Source organism: Rhododendron vialii, chromosome 12a, assembly GCF_030253575.1.
Source record: "Rhododendron vialii isolate Sample 1 chromosome 12a, ASM3025357v1".
In the NCBI taxonomy this organism is placed as follows: Eukaryota; Viridiplantae; Streptophyta; class Magnoliopsida; order Ericales; family Ericaceae; genus Rhododendron; species Rhododendron vialii.
In genome coordinates, this window is record NC_080568.1 from 23,571,439 (window position 1) to 23,584,548 (window position 13,110).

The 13,110-nt window shown below is 38.8% G+C and overlaps 1 protein-coding gene across 6 annotated transcripts in view; it reads right to left on the bottom strand.

Moving 5' to 3' along the window:
- Positions 1–13,110, bottom strand: part of LOC131310091 (uncharacterized) — a 60,658-nt gene that overhangs the window by 612 nt on the left and 46,936 nt on the right. The window contains exons 2-3 of one of the 6 annotated variants that reach the window (XM_058336900.1): positions 2,688–2,804; positions 2,369–2,607 (exon numbers count right to left, since the gene is read on the bottom strand). The exons of 1 other annotated variant lie outside the window; for it this stretch is intronic. In XM_058336900.1, coding sequence (XP_058192883.1) covers positions 2,413–2,607; positions 2,688–2,804 — 312 coding nt within the window. In that variant the 3' untranslated portion in view covers positions 2,369–2,412. Of the gene's footprint in view, positions 1–2,368; positions 2,608–2,687; positions 2,832–10,192; positions 10,331–13,110 lie in introns of those variants that run through there. 4 more of the 6 variants (XM_058336899.1, XM_058336902.1, XR_009195118.1 and 1 more) reach the window with 4 other exon arrangements.

Genomic DNA, 13,110 nt, shown 5'->3' on the forward strand with positions numbered 1-13,110 from the left:
GTTTTCATGTGGATGAATTAAACCAATGATATGCACATTCTGGAGAACATACTCAACGTCAAATCCCTTCAAACAACCATATCCATTATCAGGAATTCTACAGATAAAGTCATAAAACAAGTTTGAACTATTTGATACACTCACACATCCATGCATGCATGCATGTTGGGATTTTAGCGAAAGCAAACCAAAGCCTAGATTTGAAACTAAATAATTCACAGACAAAATGACGATGAAAAAGAACTTGAATGAGGGACACACAAGAATTCACGTGGTTCGGCCAAAAACAATCTACATCCACGGGAGATATCCATTCTTTATGATATGAGAATAATTAGTACAAAATACCCGGATAAATAACATTACCCAATTCCTTGTCACACCCACTCTCCCCACCCAAAAAATAATCCACAATTGGATTAAAAAAAACACACCCTATTATGTCTCATCTTTCAATAGCATAAATACATAAGTATTTATATAGGGCCGGCCCTGAGCTGAGGCGCACAAAACGACCTACTTAAACCCCCGAATTTTGGCTCAAAATTAGGGCCTTAGAAAGGTATAGCCATGTATGTAATAAATGTTTAATTTAGTGCACATATAACAAATGAGCTAGCTCGCCTCATGGCATAGCTTTTTTTTTCCTATCCAATAAGTACATGGTTCAAGTACTATGGGCCTAACTTTTCATTCTTCACAAGAATATTTTTTTCATCTCACAAACTCAGTTCCAAAGGGATATCTTTTTTATTGGTGTAAAAGATAATATGAGTGAAAATTCTTTTTAATCGAAACAATGAAACAAAATATGGGTGGAAGAAAAAACCAAAATATGGGACCAAGAAACTATCATTTTGAGGTTAGTTTTATTTTAATTTTTTCTAAAAAATACATAGGGCCCCAGTTTTACAAGTTCATCCTAGGCCTCAAGAATCTCAAGGTCAGCCTTGTATTTATAGGATGAGGGGGGACCTAATTCTCACAAGGTTGGATACAAGCTGCGAATGAATCCCTAAAAGTCTACAAAAGGGTCTCGAAGCTATCTCCAAATTGATATTGGTGCCTATCAAGTTGAGATATGTAGCCACCCATATGATATTCACATCTCCAATAATACATACATACATACATACCTCACTCTTGTTCATCTATTCAGAGTAGCTATTACGCCAATCAATATCATCATCAGAATCGTCGAATGATTTCTCCAGTTCTTTTTGCTCTCCTAGTTGATTTTGTCATTGTTTCTTGTCATCCGACAACTCCGATTTCCACTTCAATGATTTCTTCTGTTTTTCGATTCCTTCTCGCGCCAGTTTTGGTTGCTTTGGGTTAGCACATTCTTCTGACGACCCCAATTTTGAATTCTCTCCTCGTTGAAATTCGTGAGGCATGTCTCCTTCTTCAGTGCAGAAAATTGTAACGGCGGGGACAGGGGGAACTGGGTTTTGGGTGAATATAAAGAATGAAAAAGAGGTGGATTAGATTTAGATAGTGGTAGAGCTATCTAAGAAAAACCGAGAACCGTGAAATCGGACTGGACCAAACTGATCCGTGCCTTTTGGATTGGATCCGTGGATTAATGGTCCGGACACGAATTTGAAAATTGAAAAATCGTAAGATACGGTTCGGTCCACAGATTTTCATTACAAAATCGTGAATTAACTGAATCGGACCGAGAAATATTTAAAAATAATAAATATATATGTGTAATATTTAGTAAATAATTATAAGTTTTACCAATTGATTTTAATTTTTTCAGCAATTTTAATTTAATGTGATACTATTTGTTTGTTTTGTGTTGGCGAGTTTTCATTAGGTTTTTATAGAATGTAATAAGTAGATAATGTTTGGACAATACTTCATTTGGTTTCTATATTGGTGGATGTAATGGTAGATTATAATGCTCGTTTTTTTGGTAGCAAGAATTTGATTTTTTTGGTTGGATTTGCAATTTAGTGTTTATGGAATGTAATCCATGGATAAAACCGAAACCGAAACATGACTCACGGATTGGATTGGAACCGAACCGTAGGACTTTTGGTCCGGGCACGTATTGTATTTTTTTTAAACCGGGACTCGTCGATTAGGATTGGATTCATAGCAATCCGGACCACGGACAGTCCTATTTAGTAGGGTTTTAAAGTCTTTATTGTTATACGCAAATAGAGGTACATGCCTATCAAACGTAAAACCACATAAACATACTAATCTATGACGATGTCATGGAAACAGTTCCAGAAGAGCTAAATTATTTCTCCTTCTCAACATAACAAAAACTATTGGACTGTTTTCTGCATCCCCTTTTCACCATAACGAAAGCTATTGAACTATATAATGCGTAGAGTACTCATCAACAAAAACAAGAATAGTGAATAAGACATGCAACTAAACCATACCTTTGAGCAATTAGGATTCTGGTTTAATTCTGCAAAAGTTGACTTCGATCGGATTCTCATCAATTCCAACGTACACCAAAGCTTGGAAGAGCACAAGAGACTGGGTTCCACCAAAGGCCTTGACCTCGAAGGTAATATAGTGATTTAAACCAGCAACAAGCTGTGAGCATACCTTGACGACCCTCACAAACCAATAATCTGTTTTCTAGAGTATATTTCCAAAAACTAATAAGTTAAAAGTTAATGGAGAAATATAATGGACAAAACAAATAAATCCACACATACGTTGATAGCATCGTAGTGTCCAGTAGCCATCCTTGACGCCTTTTTGACCTGCTCAAGGAAGTAGGGATTCTTGTCGAAGTTTTTATGTGGATGAATTAAACCAATCATACGCACATTCTGGGGAACATACTCAACGTCAAATCCCTTTAAATAGCCATATCCATTATCAGGAATTCTACAGATAAAGTCATAAAACAAGTTTGAACTATTTGATACACACACACATCCATGCATGCATGTTGGAATTTTAGTAAAAGCAAACCAAAGCCTAGATTTGAAACTAAATAATTCACAGACAACAAATAAATGACAATGAAAAAGAACTCGAATGAGGGACACACAAGAATTCACGTGGTTCGGCCAAAAACAATCTACATCCATGCAAGATATCTGTTTTTTACGATATGAGAATAATCAGTACAAAATACCCGGGTAAATAACATTACCCAATTCCTTGTCACACCCACTCTCCCCACCCAAAAAATAATCTTCAATTGGAATAAAAAAACACACACCCTATTATGTCTCATCTTTCAATAGCATAAATATATAAGCATTTATATAGGGCCGGCCCTGAGTTGAGGCACACAAAACGACCAACTTAAACACCCGAATTTTGGCTCAAAATTAGGGCCTTAGAAAGGTATAGCCATGTATGTTATAAATGTTTAATTTAGTGCACATATAACAGATGAGCTAGCTCGCCTCACAACATAGCTTTATTTTCCTATCCAATAGGTACATGGTTTAAGTACTATGGGACTAACTTTTCATTCTTCACTAGAACATTTTTTTCGTCTCACAAACTCAGTTCCAAAGAGATTTCTTTTTTATTGGTGCAAAAAAGAAGAAGCCGAGAAGGGAGGGAAGCATGAAAATTTATATCTTACCTAACTCGAAAGACCATAAATCTGCACTCTCTCTCTCTGTCTGTGTAACACCCCATCCCACATTGGAAGTCTACATGGATGATCTTGAGCATATAACAAAACTTGTGGGCTACTACTAGTACCTTGTGCTTAAGCTTTTGGGCCATGTGGTGTGGCCTATGGATCAAAATCAAGGTACTGGGCCAATGGTCTGCTTGGGGCATTATAGGTGGTATCAAAGCGATCCATGTGCACGACCATGTGGGCCTTGGAGTTTGGTTTGATTTGGTTGTTGGTTTGATTTGTATTGGTGATTATAGTGCTCTACCCCTCGCGAGGGCGCGAGGCTATAAAATTGGGGAGATTGTAACACCCCATCCAAAGTGGTATCAGGGCTTAGGTTTCAATTTTTATACTTGCATTTGGCATTGCATCATGTCTTAGAAGAGGTCCAGGTCCTCAGAGTCCCATAGGCTTATGACTTCATCTTTTGTTTGAATAATTCTGCATCTAGCTTGTTGACTATAATATTATATTTTCAAGGTTAGGGAATGGTTCCTCCACGTCATAATACTAGGTCGACAAATGAGGGTCCAGCAGTTTGTGGCCGAGGTCGGGCCACTCCTACAGTTTGAGGCCGTGGTTAGGCCACTCCTTTAGCACGTGGTCGTGGTCGTGGCTGCGCCAACCCAATAGGCCGTGGCCGAGGTAGTGCTGAGGCTGATGTTTTTGATGATGCAGTTGAAACAGAAAATGATACTAATCTAGCTGACCCTGCTGTGGATCCAACTGATCCAATTACAGAAATTATTGCAAATTCTGGTGCACCCACAGGTTCTGTTGACCCGGTAGCTGCTGTTCAGGCCTTTCAGACTTTTATGGAATTATTTGCTGGGCATCAGGCCCAAGTGGCACCAGCAACTGCATCAAGGTCTCTGACATTGGACAAAGGCAATACTTTTGATAGATTTCTGAAGACTAATCCACCGTCTTTTATGGGGACTGATAAGCCATTGGATGCTGAGGCCTGGCTGTTACAAATGGAAAAGATCTTTGATGTGTTAGGTTGTTCTGAGGCCCAAAACGTGTCTTTTGCTGCATATAAGTTGCAGGGGGGAGCTGAGCATTGGTGGCGGTCAGCAAAGCAGCATTACAAAGATAAGCAGAATGAATTAGTATGGAGCAATTTCAAAAAGGATTTTGAGGAGAAGTACATTCCACCCACAGTTAAAGACCAAATGCGGACTGAGTTTTTAGCTTTAAGGCAGGGAAATATGTCAGTGGCGGAGTATTAGCAGAAGTTCGATGAATTGTCAAGGTATGCAGGGGTTTTGGTGGAAAAAGAAACAGATAAGGTGTGGCATTTTCAAAGGGGCCTTCGGTTCGATATTCATGGGAGAGTTTCTTTACTTAACACTACTACACTACCTAAACTTGTGACTAAAGCATTGACAGCAGAGAATGATTTGAAAGAGGAGAAAATGAGTGAGGAGAGCCAGTTTAAGAGATCTAGAGAATGGTGGCAATTAGGACAAAGCAATAAGGGTAGTAACTCTAACAAGAGGACTTGTACGCCAACGTAGTCAAATGGTGATAGGAGTGAGCAGATTGAGTGGTTATGCAATCGTTGTGGGAAATCTCATTATGGTTATAGTTGTGATGGCTTGCCTAAGTTATGTTACAATTGTGGACAACCTGGACGTGTAGCTGCTCGTTGTAAGGGAAAAGAAGATGGAGGAAATGATATTGATGTGTCTGAGGGGCAAGGTGCAATTCGTTTTATCGTATCTACTAGAAATATCATGGTTTAATTCAGTAGTTGGTCATGTTAATTTGTGGCTTAACTGCATTTCTGAATTTCGAGGATGAAATTCTTTTTAAGGGGGGAATGGTGTGACATCCCACTTTTTTTTAAATTTAAAAAAAAATAGTATTTTGACGCGAATAATTAAATCTTTCATTTTTCTTTTTCAAACTTCTTTCTAATAATTAAAAAAAAAAGACGTCAGCTATTATTTACTTCATGTATTTTGAAATTTTATCTATACTCGAATAATTTATATTGAAATTCTAAGTTGGGTTATAATTAGGTATTTTTCCCTGACGAGTGATTATTGCATGTGGAAGAGAAATTTCGGGCTAAATGTGTAATTAGACTAGAAAGGTTAGGTTTGTACGTGGCCAGTTATATAGGGAAGGCAAGTGGTAGGGTTTGTTTATTTTTAATACATCACGTTTAAGAGAGAGAGAGAGAGAGAGAGAGAGAGAGGCGGAGAAGACTTCTCTGCATCTTTTGTTTGAGTTGCATGGTGCTATTGGTCAGTTGCTATCGGTGCCGAAGAGAATTTGCGTTCTGTGGATTAAGGGAGAAAAAGATCAAAGGTATGTGTGAGGTTTGCAATTGGAAGTAAAGGTATTCGTCAATTAGTATTATAATAGATAATAGATACTCTGATTGATCATGGCAATACTATTATGAATACTACGTGGTCTGGGAATAGATAAGGGAGTAAATGGTAGTAAATAATAGTAGTATTCACCGTAATCAGATTAGTAGTTTTTTCAATTAAATTGATTCCTGTTATGTGCATTCTTAAAAATTCAGATTAGCAGAGAACGTGAACATCGCATTTTATGACCTATCGTTCCGATCGAGGTGAGTGGTTAAGCATGTGATCCCTTCTTTTGGAATCCTCTTGAGCCTATCGATTCTCTACAGTTCGTTATTGGTTGTGATTCGATGATAATTATTCCTATTCGTTGCTCTCATAATTATTGGCAATTGACGTACCCTTTGACATACAAGGTTCATTGATAAAAATTAAGCGGATTGTTGGATTGCCCATATTTTTCTTGTTGCTCCATAATATTATTGTGACTCTGCAACGGCACGGAGAATAATCCTGGTGCAGGTGTCTCCGGCTCGCCGTTGTTCTATTTGTGTTTGGGACCATAGACTGTGTTGATATTTATTAAAGTCCAAGGAAAAGACCCGTGAGATATCCTGGTGACTTTGGCCACTAGGGAAAAGACTTGTGAAATACCCTGTGACTCTAGTGCTCAACGGATAGGGAAAAGACTTGTGAAATACCCTGTGACCCTATTTCGGATCGGCTTAGGGAAAAGGTCCCAGGCGCCATCTTGTGGTGACTCTAAGTACGGTGTTGAATCCAACGGGCAAAGCCTTGAGAAAATATTTGGCATTTGGTACTTGGTAATTGGTGATTATGGTTCCCACTTTGGTTTAGACTCCTGTTTATCATTGTTCATCTTTTGGATATTATTGGACTCATTGTTTGGTATAATTATTTTGGTGATTCGATGATTGTTCATATTATTCATTAGTTTGTTATTCAACTGGTGGATACTCTTTGTTGAGCTGTTGATCATTTTGTTCAGCATTTGGTTTGCTGTTAGTATTCGTTGAACCATCTATCTCCCTTATTTATTTGAAACCACTTCTTGGAACCCTCATTATCGTTTAATCAAAAGTATGCCACTTTGTATTATCACCCTTAGCATGCTTAACTACTCATTGAGCTCGTCAGCTGACGGATTTATTCCACTTTTTTTTTTCAGGTTAGTTCATGGAGCATTATAGTGGACTTTGCGGCATTGTCGGGACCTTGTGTTTGGACCTCTAGGGCATTTGCATTTTTATTTCTTTTATCGTGTCAAACCGCTTCCGCACTTTTATTTATTAGCTTCCGCACTTTTATTAATTGGTAGTTCGTTGTGGAATTTGGAGATTGGAAAATATCGGATATTGTGTCGTTTGCTTAAGAAAAATATTGGTTTAGTGTCGCGCATTTTGTTGTAATAAAAAAAAATCCAGCTTTTCTTTATTTGTTTCAAGTTGGTAAAATATTTTATTGAGGCTTCGTGTTCCATGATTGTTACACGGTTCACGGCCGGTCATGCTCCCGGATTTGGGCCGTGACACACACTCTCTCTCTCTCTTTCGTGCCCTAGCTTTCCCTTCTTTCTTCTTTCGTGCCCTTCTTTCTTCTTTCATGCCCTATCGTGCGCTTCTTTCTTCTATTGTGCCCTAGTATATACGATAGTTATTCTTTTTGGATGCCGAAGGGAAACCAACCCAAAAAACGGGAAATAACACTTTCACCCTTATGTTCTAGACTCTTTCTGCGCCGTTGCTTTTAGGAAGACATAGCCAAAACTTCATCATATTTATATTTTTTTTAGTTTAAAGACAGGCATTTTTTGCAATCAAATATAAGGACAAATAAGCCGAGAAGAGAGAGAAGCGTGGAATTTTCAATATTACCAAACTCGAAAGACGATGAATCCACACACACACACACACTCTCTTTCTCTCTCCCAAAAGATGATGAATCTGCACTCTCTCTCTCTCTCCCAAAAGATGATGAATCTGCACTCTCTCTCTCTCAAAAGACGATGAATCTGCACTCTCTCTCTTTCACCCCAAGCCCCCAATATATATACTCTCCGGGTGCCGAAGGGAAACCAACCCCGAAAATGGGAAATAACACTTTTTACCCTTATGTTGGGCTTGTAGTGATTGTAGCTCATTCGATGGATTTATTTATCTTGTTGATTGGATTGTTGGGATTGGTTATCTCGTAAACTCTTTGATAAGCACCCAATAATGCATATTATTGGTGCTTAAGTCCTCTAGTATGTTGTGTTTGTACATATATGTTGTCATTTTTATGCGATATTGCACATAAGGTAGGTTTTTGTGTGTTTCAAGTAATTCATATAAATAAGGCGTGTTTGAACGCCAAGGAATGCTCCGAGTGCAACCAAGTACTCAAGGCCACATGCCACCCCATTGTGATACCCGAAGAGTCATGAAGAGATGATTTGGAGCTTGCTCGGGTCGCCCAAGGGTCAAGGGAATTGAAGGAGAAGTGAGGATTTTACCAAAGCTACGCATCTTCCGACCAGCTGAGGGTAGAATTCTCATAACTTTTGATGTACAAACTACTTTTGATATAAACCACATGGGTTAGAAAGTAGACTCGATAAGTTTCCTAACGGTCCAAAGAACACCTAAATCTGAGTTCGGGAGTGTCCGGAATGAGCCCACGAAGTTGCCCAAAAAATCTGTCAAGCTTGTACCGGTACTGGCCAACTCCCAGTACCGGTACAGGGTCCGGAGATCAATTTTTTCCAGCCTGTTGAAGCCTTGTACTGGTACTGAGGCATTTCCAGTATCGGTACTGCTTGGGAAAATCTGCAAATTTTTTGTAACTTTTTCAACCTTCCATTTTCCACTTATGGAATGTTTTGGGGATATTTTGGTCCTTTGTAACTCAACTTTAGAGCCCTATAAATGGGCTTGTATGCCATTTATGGAAAATATAGGCCATTAGTTAGATTTAGGCCTAAGTCTTCCTTCTCTCTAGGATTTTGATCTTCAACTTTTCAAGTTTTGATCCTTAAGAACTTAAGTAAGTATTTGTCTTATGTTAATTTCTCGTTTATTAATGTTGTAGCTACGCTTTGGATCTTTACATAAATCAAGTTTATTTACATTTTCTTCGGTTAAATCTTTCGCTCCATTTTCTTACCATGTCTAGTCTTTTAGCTATGTGTGAGTAGTTACTTGGTTAAGTCTCGGAGTAATCTTTCCCGAGAACTTAGGTGGTTATTTGGTTCTCAAACCTTGGGCTTAAAAGCATGATTTTCGGAATAGGGCTTAACTTGCATTTTTGGTCTAAACAAGGGGTGTTAATTCCTTGGTAAGGTGCTTAGTCAAGCGGTCTTGGCAAATGGCTTACCGAGGACTCGTGGCCTCCTATGTGTTCGATTAATTTGTCAAACAAGTTTGGTTCGCCTCCGTTTAATCACATCTTTCAATAAATGTAATCGTTAAGTTAAATCTTCCGGGCATGAGCACGCGGTCGTGTCTCTCATTTGAGTTATAATTGAGAACCGGTAACGGCCTTTGTCAAGGGAAAGGCAATTCCTAGACTTGCCTCTTTTAGTTCATAAAGCACATTTCTAGTCTTTTCCTTAGCTTCCACTTTCAAAGCAAAACCAAGTTGGCCGTCCTAAACGCCGCAATCCACCATATAAAACCTTCATTCCAATTAAGCTATCTTTGATTCCCTGTGGTACGATCCTGGACTTCCGGATATTATGCTACCGACGATCTAGCCCTACGCTTAGGGTTTTCTTAACCTTCTATTTGAAGGCGAGTTTGGAGCTAAGCACTCTTACACAATTGGTTATCTCGTGAACTCTCACACAATTGCCTCTCGATACCATCACCCCCCGATGTATCTGTATGTGGGAAAATCGCATGTTATACGCAAATAGAGATACATGCCTATCAAACGTAAAACCACATAAACATACTAACCCGTTATTATTGGAAGATAGAAAACCATCTAATCTATTGCGATGTCATGGAAACAGTTCCAGAAGGGTTAAATTATCTCACCTTCTCATCATAACAAAAACTATTGGACTGTTTTCTGCTTCCCCATTTCACCATAACGAAAGCTATTGAACTATATAATGCATAGAGTAATCATCAACACAAACTAGAACAGTGAATAAGACACACAACTAAACCATACCTTTCAGCAATTAGGATTCTGGTGTAACCCTGCAAAAGTTGACTTCGATCGGATTCTCATCAATTCTAACGTACACCAAAGCTTGGAAGAGCACAGGAGCCTGGGTTCCACCAAAGGCCTCGACCTCGAAGGTAATATAGTGATTTAAACCAGCAACAGGCTGTGAGCATACCTTGACGACCCTCACAAACTAGTAATCCATTTTCTAGAGTATATTTCCAGAAACTAATAAGTTAAAAGTTAATGGAGGAATATAACGGACAAAACAAATAAATCCACACATACATTGATAGTGTTGTAGTGTTCAGTAGCCATCCTTGACGCCTTTTCGGCCTACACAAGGAACTAGGGATTTTTGTCGAAGTTTTTATGTGGATGAATTAAACCAATGATACACACATTCTGGGGAACATATTCAACGTCAAATCCCTTCAAATAACCATATCCATTATCAGGAATTCTACCGATAAAGTCATAAAAACAAGTTTGAACTGTCTGATACACACACACACTTCCATGCAAGCATGCATGTTGGGAATTTAGCGAAAGCAAACCAAAGCCTAGATTTGAAACTAGCACTATTGGTACCGACGGGGTCGTTACTGAAATCGTAGGGACGGCCGCGCCAGGCCGTCTCCTGCCATCGGATGGCCGATCCGAGCAGTCCAAAAATTCTAGAAAAAAAAAAACAAGGGGGCCTACGCGGGAATCAACGGCATCCGAGGTGTGTAGGGTGCTTGATCCGAGCACCCCTTTTTCGGATTGGTCGTCCCTACGATTTTGGTACAGACCCGTCGGTACCAATAGCATTTTCGGAAACTAGATAATTCACAGACAACAAATAAATGACGATGAAAAAAAAAACTCGAATGAGGGACACATAAGAATTCACGTGGTTCAGCCAAAAACAATCTACATCCACGGGAGATATCCATTCTTTATGATATGAGAATAATCAGTACAAAATACCCGCGTAAATAACATTACCCAATTCCTTGTCAAACCCACTCTCCCCACCCAAAAAATAATCTCCAATTGGATTAAAAAAAAACACACCCTATTACGTCTCATCTTTCAATTGCATAAATACATAAGTATTTATATAGGGCCAGCCCTGAGCTAAGACACACAAAACAACCAACTTAAACCCCTGAATTTTGGCTCAAAATTAGGGCCTTAGAAGGGTATAGACATGTATGTAATAAATGTTTAATTTAGTGCACATATAACAAATGAGCTAGCTGGCCTCACAGCATAGCTTTATTTTCCTATCCAATATGTACATGGTTCAAGTACTATGGGCCTAACTTTTTGTGGGGGCTGATTTTACTATGATCTTCTTGAACCTTTTTCTCTCTTTGATGGTCTTTAGAAGTGTCGTGCTGATCTTTGTGTACCTGCAGAACCGAAGGGGGGAGTTCCTCCGGGAAGATGCTTTGACAAACAAGTCAGTAAGTGGAGAAGAAAGAAGTTTGGTAAGAAAATTTGTTAGGAAGTATAAAAGAGTAGTTGAGAGTCAAAAATCTCATCCTTTTCCTCGAAAGGGCACTCCTCTATTTATAGGCAAAGATGTAGAGTGCTGCACAGGTTGGTTCTGCAATCCACGTGCTCTGTTATGTTCGGATGACGTCACATGTCAGGAACATTTAATGAACGCCGCTTCTTGGAGATTGCAAGCCGCATTTGTCAATGTCAGACATGTCACGTCAATCAGAGATGTCACCTCGGTTATCAGAGAAGACAACCCACATATCATCAAAAGCTTCTAGAATGTTCCACAAAGGCGATTTTTGAACGATATACCGAACGGACACATAACCGGATAACAAAAGTCCTTCCGAGCATAAACAGTGTCAAACAAACGATGGAAAAGTCACCGAGCGATAGGACATCACCGAGCGATAGCGATTCTTTCCAAACAAATATAGTATCCAACGTTCGGTGACTCTTACGAAGCTCGGCATGCTGCCCAGAAGTCTGCCTTCCCTTCGGTAAACATATGATGTGACGTGTCAAGATGTGTCTTGACTCACAAATGAACTGAGACAACTGAACGATGAATCCACAATGATAGAATCTCTTTGATCCTTTTGAACTTTTGGATATTTCGGCCCACTACAATAGCCCCTCAACTTCTGCATCTCACGCTCGGTTGGGAAGGAAAAGTTGAAAACTAAAGCCCGAACAAAAGATGAAGAAAATAATTGGCTTCGAACAGGTCCTTTATTCCGAGTCCCAAACCTGTTGAAACGCCTTATCACCGTATTCCTCGACTAGAAACCCTAATTGCCATGCCTAGTCAATTTTAAACCAAATAGTTGGTATAACGAAACTAGTTAACCATTTAGTTACCTTTCAACCATTAACCATTGGACAATAATTGTTAGGGCAATCTTTACCCATTGGACAATAGCTTTTCCATTATTATATCTTGTTAAGTACATGTATATATACACATGTGTATTTGCCACATGCAAAAGGACATGTAGTCTTTTTATAAGGCTTAATTTATTATTTAAGGTACTCGTCCTTTATTACCCATTGGTTATTAACCATTAGGGGATTTATTACCCATTGGTCAATAGGTTAGTCCTGCCAACTAAGTACTAGGCCTATTAAACTAATCTTTTATTAAGATTCCCGAGAGTACAAAGTACACTATTAAATTAATTAAGTACTAGTACCTTTTGTATTAGTTTTATGGGAGAATCTTGACCTTTTCAACCCTAGAATCTTGTACTTAGGTACTTACTTATATATTATTAGTATTAGTCTTTCTTAGTACATATATATATACATATACATGTGAGTGAGAGAGAGAGAGAGAGGAGAGAGAGAGAGAGGAAAGGAGGAAGGAAGAAGAAGAAGATGGGACTTGTACCTTGTTGTTCTTTTACCTTTTCAACTTTTGGGTTGAATATCTTCCAAATCCATCACCTTTTGTCCTTCAATTATTCTTTAAAACACCAAATCTTGTACAAACTC